At 35.5% G+C, this 18,332-nt stretch overlaps 1 protein-coding gene across 4 annotated transcripts in view; it reads left to right on the top strand.

The window, feature by feature from the left end:
* Nucleotides 1–18,332, top strand: part of POF1B (POF1B actin binding protein) — a 105,256-nt gene that overhangs the window by 70,621 nt on the left and 16,303 nt on the right. For all 4 annotated transcript variants that reach the window (XM_055393432.2, XM_088833764.1, XM_055393431.2 and 1 more), the window contains 3 exons: nucleotides 4,153–4,180; nucleotides 5,573–5,647; nucleotides 17,147–17,239. In XM_055393432.2, the coding sequence (XP_055249407.1) occupies nucleotides 4,153–4,180; nucleotides 5,573–5,647; nucleotides 17,147–17,239 (196 nt within the window). The remainder of the gene's footprint in view (nucleotides 1–4,152; nucleotides 4,181–5,572; nucleotides 5,648–17,146; nucleotides 17,240–18,332) is intronic.

Genomic DNA, 18,332 nt, shown 5'->3' with positions numbered 1-18,332 from the left:
TGAAATGAATTTCATGAACTATAATCCAAAAGTTACCTTTACTACATAATCACATCATAAATATGGTCATCTATCAGGCAAAACTTAGGAAAGCATCATAAATTCCAAAAAACCTGGAGTATAAAGAAAGTCAGTAGAATTTTTTTCTAGTTCAGACTTCACCAACTTTAGATTCTTCTACTTCTTAGAAATCTTTAATCTCTATCTCATTTCTTTCTAATTATTACAACTGCTCTATTAGCTTTCTCATCCCCAACTTTTCTTGCTTTTGTATTCATGATTGCAGCCATTCTCTTAACCCCTACCCTCAACTGTCTTGCCTCTTTATTGTATTGTCCCCCCACTTAGCAAAATTCCAACTCTGGATAGTCTAGTTCTCTGCCTTATCTATTGTTTTCTTTTTTCCTCCATTCAGTACTCATTTCCCACTACTCCTAGAATTCAGACACTACCCCATGAGGGGTGTTTTATTTACCCTTCTTTCCTTGGTGCTTAGTGTGATGACTGGTTCACTGTGGCATTTAATAAATATTTGTTGAATGAATGAAAGCTTTCTTTATGCTATATCCATGCAGTTGAGCACAGTTAGAGACAAGCACAGCTATTTATTTAAATTGAGGTCATTATTGGTTTCCATCTTTAGCTAAGTTCAACACGGTTTTATGCTAATAAATATCCTCTCCCTTTATCCAAACAATTATTTCACACATTCATTTGTTTGCATAAGGTCACTACCTTAAAAGCTTCCCCCTCATTCTGAATAGTCTATTGAGTGTTCACTGTTGTGCCAGACACTGTGCTAAGTGCTTTTTAAATATTATCTAGTTTGCACAGTAACCACAGAAAGTTTAAAATTGAACTCCCAAAGAGAATAAGTTATTAAAATCACATAGCTACTAAGTGCTTGAGATGGATTCAAACATTTTTGAGTACTCTTATACCTATAAGCCATGACTTGGCTTTTCTGTAAATCCTTCCCTAGATGCTGTGTGGTTTAAGTGTTCCTCTTCTGTATATTAATCACGCCCTGTGAATATTTCTGTTAAAGTATCACATTGTGAAATCAACAACAGATAGAGACATTCTTAAGTACCCTGATTGTAGATCTAGGGTTTGTATCCTGGGTTCATGTCCAAGCTTTTGTTACTAGATGTGTAGTATCAGGCAACTTGTTTAACCTTTCTGTACTTCAGTTTCTTCATCTGTAAAATAGGTATTGTAATAATAATAATACTCATTTCATAGATATGTTATAAGCCATAAATAATTTATATTAGACATGTGCTTAGAAGCAACAAGAGCATCATGTGAGAACTTGGAAATTGACCTACAGAATCAAAAACTCTGGGGTAAGGCCAAGTAACAAGCCCTCCAGAGGCTTCTGATATATGCTCAGGTTTGAGAATCACTGACCTAAGTCTACAAAAGTGACAAAATCTGGGACTAGAACATATGGGAGAACCTTTTTACTATATGCAAATCACTTTTATACTAACTATGTGTCTCTAAATTATTAAATATATTGCAGACAATTTAAAGAATTATCAACTTTTTGAATCATCAAATTTGAAAAGGTTCCAGGATTTAGACCAGTTTTACACTGCTCAAATTTTGCGTTAGATCAGTTATGTTTGTGTGAAGGATAGGACAAGTTAATATTTGTGTTTAGATTGTCCAAAACCTATTCAGAGGTCATGGCCTTGACAAAGTTGCTACTCAATAAAGGCTTATAGAATGAAAGATAAATAAATTCCAAATTTATTAGTCTTATACTAATTAGAAGTAGACAAAATAACTTAGCAGCAAGTTAAATATTTTATAATGATCATCCAGTTAAAAGTATAATCTGGGGTTTTGAAATAACTTCCTCTCATTGAGGGTTTTGATAAATGTACATGGGTGACATAAATGTGTAATTAAACATTTCAAAACATTGAATTTAATTTCTAGAGTAGCTAAAATATCAAAAAGAAAATAAAACGTTAGTGTCTCCACATTAGTAAACACTCCAGAGTGGAGAAAAATCTCATAAAATTTGGGGGCTTAAGAGTGTTTGCTTGTCAGAAGGTTGGCAGTTTCTTTCTCTTCATTCCTTCCCCTCCTCTCATCCTCTTCCTTCCCTTTCTTTGTTTTTTCCTTATTAGATTCCTTCCATCCTAGGAGATGAGATGACATACAATGAACACCATTTTTTTTTTTTTCTGCCCACTGTAATTCTAGCCACTATTATCTTGTACTGAATGGAAATGTAATACACATTGACCTTTCCACCTCCCGGCTCTGTTCTCTTTGTTTCCACTCTCTCCCACCTCTTTGGTATCCACTTTTCTTCTCTTTCTAAATTGCAGTTCAGCAATGAGTAAGCTGGAGAGTCAGGATAAAGAAAGGTTATCTTATGAAACCATTTTGGTTACATTTGTAAATTTCAGAATTAATTGTTGTTGATTGTTATTTGTTTTGTTTCCTTATTTGTAGTAAGAAGTGACTAGAGACATGTATACTAAATTGGCCTTGAAATTATAGTTTTAAACACAAAAGGTCTGTGATAATTCCAGTTAGCATTGTGATTCATATTTTAACTTGTTTAATCTTCCATATGCATGCAGCTGCTTTAGTAACATAAAAAAGAAGGGTTTCCCTGAGAACTCAGATGGTAAAGAATCTGTCTATAATACAAGAGAACTGGGTTCGATTCCTGGCTTGGGAAGACCCCCTGGAGAAGGGAATGGCTACTCACTCCAGTATTCTTGCCTCAAGAATCCCATGGACAGAGGAGCCTGACAGGCTACAGCTCATGGGGTCGTAAAGAGTCAGATATAACTGATAGATTAACACAACACAACAACAAAAAAGTAGAAGATATTTCATTTTGTTCACTAGGGCCTCCCCACAATTTCTATTTTGGCCACTCAGGAAATACCACATACATATACATAGACAGTTTTGTATATATACAATACATACATAGGCAGTCATGCCTTGGTAAATGAAATCTTCAGTTCTCATTCTCCATATTAGCTTATGTATTTTTATAAATGCATGCAAGAGGCTTTGCACAGTGAGTGATCCACTTACTTTTGTAAGGAATACTCATAAAAACTTACATAGAAGGTAAAGGTAGGAGCTAACATACTAGCTTATATCTCTAAAATGATTTTCTATTGTACTTGACAATATGGCAGTTGTATATCTATGATTTCCTAAGATTGTCTTACTTTAAAATATTTTGTTTTGCTGTCAGAACATGTATACTTGTTTTTTGTTTGTTTGAGAAGTATGTTCACCATATGTATTTTGGGTCCAACATTTCCACTAAGGGCAGAAGGAATAAGTAGGCAAGAATAAGGTCTGTTGCCACTGACAATGCTAGAACTGTATCCTTCCCAGCTTTCACCATTTCCCCAAGAAGCCAGTGCTAGACTGGTATAACCACCAATAATCATCTTGCAGCATTTGTCTACCTCACATGGTTCCACAAAGGGCCTTCCAATACTCATGGACAAACTTTCATTTTGATACTGGAAATTCTATTATCTCACTAAAATATTGGTATTGTTGCTTAGGGCTATGTCCCTATAGAAGCATTTGAATATCCTTTAAGCTTTGTCACTGATACACACACACACACACACACACATATATATACATATATATACACACACACTGTATTATAGATTGAATGAGTTAGTCTTACAAGTTTTGGTTTTGTTTAAAAGGATATGAATAGCTTAAAGACACTGTAGGGAAAAGTTGAAATCAGCACTGAAAAGGAGAAATACAAGGAGAAAAAGAGTTGGAAATAGAGAATGACTATTTTTGTTATTGTTCACTCAGATGTTATTTGTTGCCAAACACTGAGGACTTCTACATCTAGTCACAAATAGACTTGTTTAATGGACTGTACTAATTCTGCATATTCTATTGGTTTGTTATTGTTTATATTTAATAGATTAGCTAATTCCATGAAAGTTATCTTTATTTTTGTCAAGTGCCATTTTAGTTGGTTTTAAATTTTTCATTTGGATTATAAATTTCATTTGGATATATTATGACATATCAAAAAGTAAGATAAAATATTTAGAACACTAACATTTATATAAGATCAATGTATATGTTTTCCTAAGATTGTCTGTTTTTTATTAATTCTTGCAGCAAACAGGACTTTGAGTCTATAGATGAGGTAAGTGCTAAAAGAGGTGAAAATCAAATATAGTTGATAACAAAGCAGATTCTGATATTTGCACTAAAAATATTGTTTTAATTTGGTATCTTTATTAGACTGGACACACAGGTTAGTGAAAGATACAACAATCCTTTTGCCTTTGAAATGATATAACCATTTACATCTTTGTAATGGCTGTAAAGGGGATAATTGTTAAAAATAATAATCATTCACACACAAAAAAATGTTTTATCAGTTGTTACCTTATGATTTAATTTGTCTTTCCTTAAGAGAACATTTAAAAATGCATTGACTACATACTGTTTTAGAAAATTGAAATCTACATTAACTAAATTTTAATTTTAGTAAAAAACTAAACTTTTTAATGAAAAATGTACTTCAAGTCACTGGCTACTCTTGCCAAATAGCCAGCGACTTGAAGTAAGTTTTTTCAGGTATCAATTCTATTATATACAAACATCTTGTTAATAATTACTTTTAATAGAATAAGTCATCAAATAGAGAAAGAACTGATTTCAATGTAATGAAAAGCACAATGGCTTCTTTTGTGTTAATTTTCATCTTTATTTCTGGTGTTTTAATAAACTGCATTTGCTGCAATAATTCAGTAGCTGTAAATTGCTTTTATGAACCACTGACTTCAGTTTAGCTTCTCACTTAAAATTTGTTGAAGCTTCTTAATGTTTTTATTGCAAAATCATAACCTTTCAAAAGATTATGCAAAATTCATGCAGTTTGCAAATTCTCGATAAACCTTTGATTTTATTTTTATTATTTAAAAAACCCACCTCTAAAGTTAAACTAATTTGGGATTTGGGAGAGATAATGTGTGTGTGTGTGCCTGTGTATAAACAAAACAAATGAATAACACCACTGGTCCATTAAATTACAAACTCAGTTATCAAAAACTTTAGCCACAATTGTTCTTAAAATATATTAAGAGAGTATGCAAGGTGCCACATAATTTCAACAGTAGCAAAAATAAAAATAAAAAACCCACCTCTAAAATGTTATACCACCCAACAAAACTTCTAGTTGTTGAAAGATACACTGGAATAAAGTGTTAATGGGATTTAAGTGACCACACTTTTGTTTTTAAGTTACTCTTTTAAAAAATAGAAATGGAACATCTGATTGACTGCCCCAAACTTTCCTCTAAAATCCCTGGAATGCAGAGTTCTTTCCATGGTGTATGCAGTACCATCAATTTTTTACAAGTAGGAATTGATAAGGCTACTAAAGTTTGTAGGAAATATTGCCTAAAAAGTGAGATAATCTTTTGATGTCTCTAAAAATAGGTCCCTCTCTATGAAAGTCTGTGGATTGCTGATCCTTTGATTAAAACACTAATGTTTATCTGATAAAGGATAAGCCTCTGTTTTCTTACAGTCAGAAGACATTGAATCATTGATTCCAAAAGGATTGCCAGAATTTACAAAACAGCAAATTCGCTATATTCTGCAGGTGAGATGGGTTGAAGAGTGGCTGTGAATTCACAGATAAAAAACCCCTAGCCTAGGATGTTTCCTTTAACTAATAACAGAAAGATTTAAATAAAAATCCTGTTTCACAAGAGTTGATTATATTTTCATTAAACAAGGGCTGAATTACAGTTTGGTCAGACTATCAAAGACTAGTATTGAATGACTAACATTCAGGAAATTGTTATCAAAATATTATTCCCATGGAATGCCCTTCTTCTCTCCTCGCTGCTGTAGCACAACCTGATTCTTACTTACAGACTTTGCAAGCCTCTTCTCTATTCTACTTTCTATAAATCCCTACCCTAACCCTGGAAGATGGAAAGGTCATTGCATTGATTTTCCTGAATTGTGGAAAGTTAGAGACTACTGCAGCAATAAACTCCCCTACACTGAAAGGGAGAGACAGATCAAGATAGGTCAAGTTCAGTCCAGTTCAGTTCAGTCACTCAGTCGTGTCTGACTCTTTGCGACCCCATGAATCACAGCACGCCAGGCCTCCCTGTCCATCACCAACTCCCAGAGTTCACTCAAACTCATGTCCATTGAGTCGGTGATGCCATTCAGACATCTCATCCTCTGTCGTCCCCTTCTCCTCCCCCCGAATCCCTCCCAGCATCAGGGTCTTTTCCAATGAGTCAACTCTTCGCATGAGGTGGCCAAAGTATTGGAGTTTCAGCTTCAGCATCAGTCCTTCCAATGAACACCCAGGACTGATCTGCTTTAGGATGGAATGGTTGAACCTCCTTGCAGTCCAAGGAACTCTCAAGAGTCTTCTCCAACACCACAGTTCAAAAGCATCAATTCTTTGGCACTCAGCTTTCTTCACAGTCCACTCTCACATCCATACATGACCACTGGAAAAACCATAGCCTTGACTAGATAGACCTTTACTGGCAAAGTAATGTCTATGCTTTTGAATATGCTGTCTAGGTTGGTCATAACTTTCCTTCCAAGGAGTAAGCATCTTTTAATTTCAGGGCTGCAATCACCATCTGCATTGATTTTGGAGCTCCCCAAAATAAAGTCTGACACTGTTCCCACTATTTCCCCATCTATTTCCCATGAAGTGATGGGACCAGATGCCATGATCTTAGTTTTCTGAATGTTGAGCTTTAAGCCAACATTTTTACTCTCCTCTTTTACTTTCATCAAGAGGCTTTTGAGTTCCTCTTCACTTTCTGCCATAAGGGTGGTGTCATCTGCATATCTGAGGTTATTGATATTTCTCCCAGCAATCTTGATTCCAGCTCATGCTTCTTCCATCCCAGCGTTTCTCATGATGTACTCTGCATATAAGTTAAATAAGCAGGGTGACAATATACAGCCTAGACGTACTCCTTTTCCTGTTTGGAACCAGTCTGTTCTGCCATGTCCAGTTCTAACTGTTGCTTCCTGACCTGCACATAGGTTTCTAAAGAGGCAGGTCAGGTGGTGTGGTATTCCCATCTCTTTCAGAATTTTCCACAGTTTATTGTGATCCACATAGTCAAAGACTCAGATAGATCAAAATGGTGCTAAAGAAATATAGCTAAAAAGAAGAGTGCATGTGTTTGCAAGAAAGGATTCTAAAGACAATCTAGTTTTGTGTAGTGAGGCAAATTTCTAAGTTTGATATGATCTCAAGCCTTTATTGATCATCAGATATTGGACCTGGCATCTTATCTGTGCAACTTAAGTGAAATATAAGTGTGTATTACAAACAGACAGTGGTATAGGGAATGCATATGCTTTGCAGAATCTGAATCTTGGCTATTTTCTTGATATTATTTCTGGTGGCACGAGGTCCATCCAAAGTGTAATGAAGGCCCGTTTCCTTGAAAAACTGAGAATGTTTGTATCTAAGTTCCTGAGAGACATTAGTCTGTAGTTTTCTTTGTATTCTCTTTGATTTTGGTGACAGGTTAATCTAGCTTCATGAAATGAATTGGGAAATGTCTCTTCCTTTTCTATTTTCTGGAAGAAACTGTATAAGGAATGGTTTTAATTGTTCTTGAAACATTTGGTATAATCCTTCAGTGAAAATATCTGGGCATGGGTGGCATGGATGTGTATGTTTTTTTGTTGTTGTTTAAAAAATTCTAAATTCAATTCCTTAGTAGTTGTCAGTTCAGTTCAGTTCAGTTCAGTTCAGTCGCTCAGTTGTGTCCGACTCTGCAACCCCATGAATCACAGCACGCCAGGCCTCCCTGTCCATCACCAACTCCCGGAGTTCACTCAAACTCATGTCCGTAGTTATAGTTCTATTGAAATGATCTGTTTCATATTGGGTGAGTTGTGATAGCCCGTGTTTCTCAAGGAGGTAGTCCATTTCATCTAAATTGTCAAATTTTTATGTGTATAATTATTCATAGTATTTCCTGACTATCCTTTTGACATCTGCAGGGTCTGTTTTACTCTCCCTTATTTAATTTCTGACACTAGTGTTTTGTGTCTTATTTTTTTTATTGTCAGTTTTGTTGGAAGTTTATCAATTTCATTGATTTTTTTCAAAGAACTATATTTTAGTTTTGTTGACCTCTATTTTTTCTGTTTACATTTCCATTGCTTTACTTTTTCTTTTTTTCTTTTTTTTTTTTTTCCCTCTTATCTATAATATTTCCTTTCTTTGCTTGCTTTTGTTTATTTTGCTTTTCTTTGTCTAGTTTCCTGATATGGGAATTTAGATGATTGATATCACACCTTTTCTATTTTCTAATGTAAGCATTTAGTGCTATAAATATCCTTGCAGCATAGCTTTAGTGTGTCCCACAAGTTAATATATGTATTTTCATTTTCATTCAATTTTATGTATTTTTTACCTCCCTTTGATATCTGTGTTGAATGGTTGATTATTAATGTTTAGAAACATATTGTTCAGTTTCCAAGTGTGTAGAGATTTTCCTATTGTCATTCTGTTATTCCTTTCTAGTTTTATTCCACAATGGTCAGAAAATATACTTGATATGAGATCAGTTTTCTTGATATGGTTAAGTTTAGTTTTATAGTAAAGGATACGGTCTATTTTGGTATATGTTCCATGAGAACATGAATGGAACATGTATCTGTTGTTGGATAAAATATTCTGTAAATGCTGATTACATCCTTTGGTTGATGATATTGTTGAATTATTATATACTCTTGCTCATTTTCTGCTAAGTAGTTCTATCAGTTGCTGAGAAAGGAGTGTAAAAGTGTTTAGTTATAGCTGTGGATTTGTCTGTTTCTCCTTTCAGTTCTATCAGTTTTTGTTTGATATGTTATGCAGCTCTGTTGTCTGGTGCATAGACATTTAGTATTGCTTTGTCTTTTTGGTGGATTGACTCTTATTCTGTAATGTCCCTCTGTGTCCCTGGTAATTTTCTTTGCTCTAAAGTCATTTTTAACTAATGTCAATATAGCCCTCCTGCTTTCTTTTAAGGCTTACATGGTATATTTTTTACTTTCATTATATATATTTTTATTTTCATTATCTATATTTTCATTTTCATTATCTTTGAAATAAGTTTCTTGTAGAAAACACATAGTTAGATTATGTTTTTTCTTATCACTCTGTCAAGTCAATCTCTGTCTTTTAACTAGTGTATTTAGATCAAGTTATAATTATTGGTATATTATTGTGTTTTCTGTTTGTTCTGTCTTCTGTTTCTTTGTTTTCTTTGCCTTGCTTTCATGTAGATTACTTAAATGTATTTTAGAATTCCATTTTGATTTATCTCTAGTGCTTCTGAGTGTGTCGTTTTGTATAACTTTTTTCAGTTCAGTTCAGTCGCTCAGTCGTGTCCGACTCTCCGCGACCCCATGAATCACAGCACTCCAGGCCTCCCTGTCCATCACCAACTCCCGGAGTACACTCAAACTCATGTCCATTGAGTCAGTGATGCCATCCAGCCATCTCATTCTCCGTCGTCCCCTTCTCCTCCTGCCCCCAACCTTTCCCAGCATCAGAGTCCTTTCCAGTGAGTCAACTCGTCGCATGAGGTGGCCAAAGTATTGGAGTTTCAGCTTTAGCGTCAGTCCCTCCAATGAACATCCAGGATTGATCTCCTTTAGAATGGACTGGTTGGATCTCCTTGCAGTATAAGGGACTCTCAAGAGTCTTCTCCAACACCACAGTTCAAAAGCATAGATTCTTCGGCGATCAGCTTTCTTCACAGTCCAACTCTCACATCCATACATGACCACGGGAAAAACCATTGCCTTGACTAGACGGACCTTGGTTGGCAAAGTAATGTCTCTGCTTTTTAATATACTATCAAGGTTGGTCATAACTTTCCTTCCAAGGAGCAAGCGTCTTTTAATTTCATGGCTGCAATCAGCATCCGCAGTGATTTTGGAGCCCAAAAAAATAAAGTCTGACACTGTTTCCACTGTTTTTCCATCTATTTCCCATGAAGTGATGGGACCAGATGCCATGATCTTTGTTTTCTGAATGTTGAGCTTCAAGCCAACCTTTTCACTCTCCTCTTTCACTTTCATCAAGAGGCTTTTGAGTTCCTCTTCACTTTCTGCCATAAGGGTAGTGTCATCTGCATATCTGAGGTTATTGATATTTCTCCCAGCAATCTTGATTCCAGCTTGTGCTTCTTCCAGCCCAGCGTTCCTCATGATGTACTCTGCATATAAGTTAAATAAGCAGGGTGACAATATACAACCTTGACGTACACCTTTTCCTATTTGGAAACAGTCTGTTGTTCCATGTCCAGTTCTGACTGTTGCTTCCTGACCTGCATACAGGTTTCTCAAGAGGCAGGTCAGGTGGTCTGGGATTCCCATCTCTTTCAGAATGTTCCACAGTTTATTAGTGGTCACTATATTATGTATCTATAACCTATCCCCATGTATTAGTGTCAACATTTTATTGGTATCAGTTAATTACAGAAAATTTTTTTTCTTTCATCTTTCTTTTAGCCTCCATATTTATGACTTAAAATATTTCCTCTAAGTACATTGAAAGCCTCGTCAGACAACATTATAATTTTTATGGCTTGAATAATGAAATTTAATTTAGAAAATGCGAAAAGAAAAGGAAAACCTACTGTATTTACTCATAATTTTGCTTACTGTGTTACTTCCTCCTTCTTGATAGTCCAAGTGAGTGAAAGTCGCTCAGTCGTGTCTGACTCTTTGCAACCCCATGGATTGTAGCCTACCAGGTTCCTCACTCCATGTAATTCTCCAGGCCAGAATACTGGAGTGGGCAGCTGATCCTTTCTCTAGGGGATCATTCCAACCCAGGGATTGAACTCAGGTCTCCTGCATTGCAGGTGGATTATTTGCTGTCTGAGCTACCAGGGTCCAAATTCCTTCTATCGTTTCCTTTCTCTTCAGAAAACTTTCTTTAGCCATTCTTTTAGTGTAGGTCTGCTAGTGAATTTTTTTTTTTCACCTAAAACTGATTTCCCCCTCATTACTAAAGGTTTTTTTCCATTGGATACAGAATTTGTAGTTGACAATTCCCTTGTTTCATCACTTAAAAAACATTCTCACTTTTATGGTTTCTCATGAGAAATTGACTGTCATTGGAATTGCTATTCCCAATAGTTAAGGTTTCTTTTGCTGCTTTTTTCTTTTTTGCACTTTAATTTTATTTTTATTATCTTTTTAAATTTTTTTTAAAAAATATTTTAATTAGAGGCTAATTACTTTACATTATTGTAATGGTTTTGCCATACATTGACATGAATCTGCCCCGGGTTTACATGTGTTCCCGATCTTGAACCCCCTCTCACATCCCTCCCCATCCCATCCCTCTGGTTCTCCCAGTACACCAGCCCCGAGCCTCCTGTATCATGCATCGAACCTGGACTGGCAATTTGTTTCACATATGATAATATACAAGTTTCAATGCCATTCTCCCAAATCATCCCACTCTCGCCCTCTCCCACAGAGTCCAAAAGACTGTTCGATATATCTGTGTCTCTTTTGCTGTCTCGTATACAGGGTTATCATTTCCATCTTTCTAAATTCCATACATATGCGTTAGTATACTGTATTGGTGTTTTTCTTTCTGGCTTACTTCACTCTGTATAATAGGCTCTAGTTTCATCCAGCTCGTTAGAACTGATTCAAATGCATTCTTTTTAATGGCTGAGTAATACTCCATTGCGCATATGTACCAAAGCTATCTTATCCATTCGTCTGCAGATGGACATCTAGGTTGCTTCCATGTCCTGGCTATTATAAACAGTGCTGCGATGAACATTGGAGTCCATGTGCCTCTTTCAATTCTGGTTTCCTTGGTGTGTATGCCCAGGAGTTCAATTGCTGGGTCATATGGAAGGTCTATTTCCAGTTTCTTAAGGAATCTCCACCCTGTTCTCCATAGTGGTTCTACTAGTTTGCATTCCCGCCAACAGTGTAAGAGGGTTCCGTTGTCTCCACACCCTCTCCAGCATTTATTACTTATAGACATTTGGATAGCAGCCATTCTGACTGGTGTGAAATGGTACCTCACTGTGGTTTTGATTTGCATTTCTCTGATTATGAGTGATGTTGAGCATATTTTCATGTGTTTGTCAGCCATCTGTATGTCTTCTTTGGCTCTTTGGCCCATTTTTTGATTGGGTCCTTTATTTTTCTGGAATTGAGCTGCAGGAGTTGCTTGTAAATTTTTGAGATTAATCCTTTGTCAGTTGCTTCATTTGCTATTATTTTTTCCCATTCTGAAGGCTGTCTTTTCACTTTGCTTATAGTTTCCTTTGCTGTTCAGAATCTTTTCATTTTAATTAGGTCCCATTTGTTTATTTTTATTTTTATTTCCAATATTCTGGGAGACGGGTCATGGAGTATTCTGCTGTGATTTATGTCAGAGAGTGTTTTGCCTATGTTCTTCTCTAGGAGTTTTATAGTTTCTGATCTTACATTTAGATCTTTAATACATTTTGAGTTTATTTTTGTGTATAGTGTTAAGGAGTGTTCTAGTTTCATTCTTTTACAAGTGGTTGACCAGTTTTCCCAGCACCACTTGTTAAAAGAGATTGTCTTTTCTCCATTGAACATTCTTGCCTCCTTTATCAAAGATAAGTTGTACATAGGTTCATGAATTTATTTCTGGGCTTTCTGTTTTGTTCCATTGATCTATATTTATGTCTTTATGACAGGACCATACTGTCTTGATGACGGTGGCTTTGTAGTAGAGCCTGAAGTCCAGCAGGTTGATTCCCCCAGTTTCATTCTTCCTTCTCAAGATTGCTTTGGCTATTCGAGGTTTTTTGTATTTCCATCCAAATTGTGAAATTATTTGTTCTAGTTCTGTGAAAAATACCGTTGGTAGCTTGATATTGATTGCATTGAACATATAAATTACTTTGGATAATATATTCATTTTCACAGTATGTATTCTTCCAATCCATGAACATGGTATATTTCTCCATCTATTAGTGTCCTCTCTGATTTCTTTCACTAGTGTTTTATAGTTTTCTATATATAGGTCTTTTGTTTCTTTAGGTAGATATATTCCTAAGTATTTTATTCTTTTCGTTGCAATGGTGAATGGAATTGTTTCCTTAATTTCTCTTTCTATTTTCTCATTATTAGTGTATAGGGATGCAAGGGATTTCTGTGTGTTGATTTTATATCTTGCAACTTTACCATATTCATTGATTAGCTCTAGTAATTCTCTGGTAGAGTCTTTAGGGTTTTCAGTGTAGAGGATCATGTCATCTGCAAACAGTGAGAGTTTTACTTCTTTTCCAATTTGGATTATTTTTATGTCTTTTTCAGCTCTGATTGCTGTGGCCAACACTTCCAAAACTATTTTGAATAGTAGTGGTGAGAGTGGGCACCCTTGTCTTGTTCCTGACTTTAGGGGAAACACTTTCAATTTTTCACCATTGAGGGTAATGTTTGCTGTGTGTTTGTCATATATAGCTTTTATTATGTTGAGGAATGTTCCTTCTATTCCAGCCTTCTGGAGGGTTTTTATCATAAATGGATGTTGAATTTTGTCAAAAGCTTTCTCTGCATCTATTGAGATATTTTTCATTTTGTTAATGTGGTGTATTACATTGACTGATTTGCGGATATTGAAGAATCCTTGCATCCCTGGGATAAAGCCCTCTTGGTCATGATGTATCTTTTTGATGTGTTGTTGGATTCTGATTGCTATAATTTTGTAAAGGATTTTTGCATCTATGTTCATCAGTGATATTGGTGTGCAGTTCTCTTTTTTTGTGGCATCTTTGTCAGGTTTTGGTATTAGGGTGATGGTAACCTCATGGAATGAGTTTGGGAGTTTACGCTCCTCTGCAGTTTTCTGGAAGAGTTTGAGTAGGATAGGTGTTAGCTCTTCTCTGAATTTTTGGTAGAATTTAGCTGTGAAGCCATCAGGTCCTGGGCTTTTGTTTGCTGGAAGATTTCTAATTACAGTTTCAATTTCCGTGCTTGTGATGGGTCTGTTAAGATTTTCTATTTCTTCCTGGATCAGTTTTGGAAAGTTGTACTTTTCTAAGAATTTATCCATTTCTTCCAAGTTGTCCATTTTATTGGCATATAATTGCTGATAGTAGTCTCTTATTATCCTTTGTATTTCTGTGTTGTCTGTTGTGATCTCTCTATTTTCATTTCTAATTTTATTGATTTGGTTTTTCTCGCTTTATTTATTGATGATTCTGGCTAGTGGTTTGTCAGTTTTATTTACCCTCTCAAAGAACCAGCTTTTGGCTTTGTTGATTTTTGCTATGGTCTCTTGTTTCTTTTGCATTTATTTCTGCCCTAATTTTTCAGATTTCTTTCCTTCTCCTAACCCTGGGGGTCTTAATTTCTTCCTTTTCTAGTTGCTTTAGGTGTAGAGTTAAGTTATTTAGTTGACGTTTTTTTCTTGTTTCTTGAGGTATGCCTGTATTGCTATGAAACTTCCCCTTAGCACTGCTTTTACAGTGTCCCAGAGGTTTTGGGTTGTTTTGTTTTCATTTTCATTGGTTTCTATGCATATTTTGATTTCTTTTTTGATTTCTTCTATGATTTGTTGATTATTCAGCAGAGTGTTGTTCAGCCTCCATATGTTGGAATTTTTAATAGTTTTTCTGCTGTAATTGAGATCTAGTCTTACTGCATTGTGGTCAGTAAAGATGCTTGGAAGATAAAACAATTATAAATATATATGCACCCAACATAGGAGCTCTGCAATATGTAAGACAAATGCTAACAAGTATGAAAGGGAAAATCAACAATAACACAATAGTAGTGGGAGACTTTAGTTCCCCACTCACACCGATGGATAGATCAACTAAACAGAAATTAACAAGAAAACACAAATGTTAAATGATGCAATAGACTAGTTAGACCTAATTGATATCTATAGGGCATTTCACCCCAAAACAATGAATTTCACCTTCTTCTCAAGTGCACACGGAGCCTTCTCCAGGATAGATCACATCCTGGGCCACAAGTCTAGCCTTAGTAAATTCAAAAAAATTGAAATCTTTTGCTGCTTTTAAGATTTTAAAATTTATCTTCAGTTTTAAAAAGTTTGGCTGATAATGTCCAGGCATGGATTTCTTTGGATTTATCCTGCTTGAGGTTTTCTCAACTTTTTGAATGTGTATATTTGGTTTTATGCTAATTTGGAGGCGTTTTCAACCATTATTTTTTCATATACTTTTTCAGCTCCACCTTCTTTCTGTTCCCCTTCTAGGATTCTGATGACATGAATGTTAGATATATGGTATACTCCCATTGGATAATGAGGTTCTGTTCAATCTTCTAATCTATTCTCTCTGATGTTCAGAATTAAGTATTTTTTTGTTGTTCTATCTTCAAGTTCACTTATTCTTTGCTCTATCCTTTCCATTATGCTTTTTAGTCCATCCATTGAGCTTTTTTTTTTTTTTATTAAGTTATTGTCCTTTTAGGTCCTAAAATTTCTGTTTAGTTACTCTATTTGTTTTCTCAGATTTTCAGTTGTATTGCCGAGACTTTCTGTTTTTTGTTATAAATGTTTGCAATTTCTTATTGAAACATTTTTAAGATGGCTATTTTAAAATCCTTGTCAGATAATTCTAACATTTTTGGTATCTTGATGTTGGCATGTATTAACTCTTTTTTATCAAGTTGAGATTCTCCTGTTCTAAGAATAAGTGATTTTTTTTTATTGAAACCTGGACATTTTGAGTATTATGTTACGACTTTCTCTTTTGCTCAAATCTTTTGTAGCAGGCCTCCTCTGATACTGAGCAACAGAGGAAGTGGGGCTATTGCTTATTACTGCCAGGTGGGGGTCAAAGTCCAGGTTCCCTACTCTGCTTCTGTTGACACTGGTTGGGGGAGTATCTCTTTGTTCTTCCTGGAAGGGGTAAGGAATTGTAGGTCCCTACTGATAACACCCTGGTTTGGAAGGGAAAGAGTGTTGTGGTAATGTTCCCCTCTTGGCCTCTACAGACACTGTAAGGTGGGTAGCTTCACTTCTGTTGGACAGTGATTAAAGTGTTGATTCTTCACTAAGAATTCACTAATCGCCAATTAGGTGACTAAGCAGGGAGATTGAAGAAGAGATAGTCTAATTTCCACTCTTGGCTTTTGATGGTTTAGGTAGAGTAGAATATAGTTGCATTTTTTTCTGTGATGTTTGGCTGGAGTAGAGTGGTTATTATCTAAATGCTATCTGCCTTGCTAGGCTGCCCTTTTTATGGTCCTTTGGCTAAAGAGAGCAGGCTTTCCTAGGAACTTCTGTTGTCCATATCCCTGGTGTTTCTGGGTTACTGATTTCCCAAACATCACTCTGATAAATGAAGCAAAAAGGAAGCCTAGGAAATCACTTCTGTATTTTTCCTTATCTCCCAATGTTCTAAACCAGACTTCATTCTTTTTTTTCACCTTTCAGAGTCTTTTTATGTATGTTTTATACACAAATTCCACGGCTTTCTGTTATACTTAGCAAGGAGAATAGAGAAAAGTATTTCTACTCTATCTATTCAGAAACAGAAGTTGCCTGTTTTAAAATCATTTTTCTTTGAAGAAATGAGTTTAACCTAGTGAAAGGATTTTTCTCCTTCTTTAAAATTTGAGATATTTTTATACTTCAAGCTTAAACTTAATTTGTATTATATTGTTCTCAACTCAGCCAAAATCCATGCATTTGGCAGCACGCTTATGGAAACGAAATTTATTATTTGAAGATTGACTGTCTCATCTTTTCTAACCTTTACAGAAAAAAAGTAAATTTGATAATTTGCTGATATATTTCTCTCATGAAAAAGGTGATACTTCATCATGGAAAAAAGAGACCCTTTTTCAAATAACATAGCTGTGATCTCTTCAGGAATATTCCTTGGATTATTTATGCATGTTATTGACCAAATGCCCTGTATCACTATTCTAATATTGCCATATTAAAAATGAAGTTGTGAATAAGTTTGCTTGTAAAGCATAAAAATTGGATTACTATTACTTACATTGCCTGTTTTCAGTCAGTTCAGTTCAGTTCAGTCGCTTAGTCGTGTCTGACTCTTTGCATGTTTTAAATGCTAGTAAAAATAAACCATTGATCGTTTTCTTCCCCCAGATGAGGGATATGTCTGATAAATCTCTCCGACTAGTGCTCTCCACATTCAGCAACATACGGGAAGAGCTTGGACATCTTCAGAATGACTTGACAGTAACATTTATTTTGATTTTTCTTTCCAAAGATTTTTTAGTTCTTAGCTTCTTACCATACAAATCAAAGCATTCAGTCTGCCTTCCAAAAATTTAATACAATAATATTGTGCTCACCCAGATATAGTTATTTTCTTGCAACAGTTAATTGGAGTTGGAGGAGAGAAGTTAAGAGCTGTCTAGTGTGAAAATGAAAGAAACTTGGGTGCACACTTATTATTTAGTTTAGCACTAAGGTAATTTAATGCTTAAAGCCAGGGAGTAGTTTGCAAAATTAGAATAATCTGACTCATTTCTTGGGAACTTCCCCTTTTCTGTAATAATAAAGCATACTTTGAATTTTTTTGAATGCTTGAAAACTTTTGTCTCTAAGAACTAACATTTTTTGATTTCTGTTTTAATTGGTGTTCTTTATGACATCAGCTAGATACATTCAGAAGACTTTCCGTACAGTGAATTACTCCTTGAGGATTTTGGAGTGGGTTTTTTGTTTCTGGGTTCTGATGAATACGTTCACTCTTAATTTGAAAATTCACAACCTGCTGGGATTAACAAGAAGTCTTTGTGGATGTAAGAAAAAATGTTAAATAATTCAGAAGATTCTGCTTCATTGCACTTGCTGCTGCTGCTGCTAAGTCGCTTCAGTCATGTCTGACTCTATGCGACCCCATAGACGGCAGCCGACCAGGCTCCGCAAGAGCCTGGGATTCTCCAGGCAAGAACACTGGAGTGGGTTGCCATTTCCTTCTCCAATGTGTGAAAGTGAAAAGTGAAAGTGAAGTCGCTCAGTCGTGTCTGACTAGTAGCGACCCCATGGACTGCAGCCCACCAGGCTCCTCTGTCCATGCGATTTTCTAGGCAAGAGTACTGGAGTGGCTTGCCATTGCCTTCTCCGTCACTGCACTTAGGAATCATCAATTCATCAAAATGTCTATCAATGCAGGTTTTTAAAGTTTCAATCATTTTGTATCCCATATTTTGATTAACTTTTAGAATTCTGTTTTATTAAATAACTGCAAATGAAATAAGTGCTTATTTAAACATTTCAATGTAAACAGATCTTTGTATTATGTAACTGCTGACAAGTTTCTGTA

Source organism: Moschus berezovskii, chromosome X (genome assembly GCF_049115385.1).
Source record: "Moschus berezovskii isolate FMDL1 chromosome X, NW_MosBer_1.0, whole genome shotgun sequence".
In the NCBI taxonomy this organism is placed as follows: Eukaryota; Metazoa; Chordata; class Mammalia; order Artiodactyla; family Moschidae; genus Moschus; species Moschus berezovskii.
This window is presented reverse-complemented; position numbering and strand designations above follow the sequence as displayed.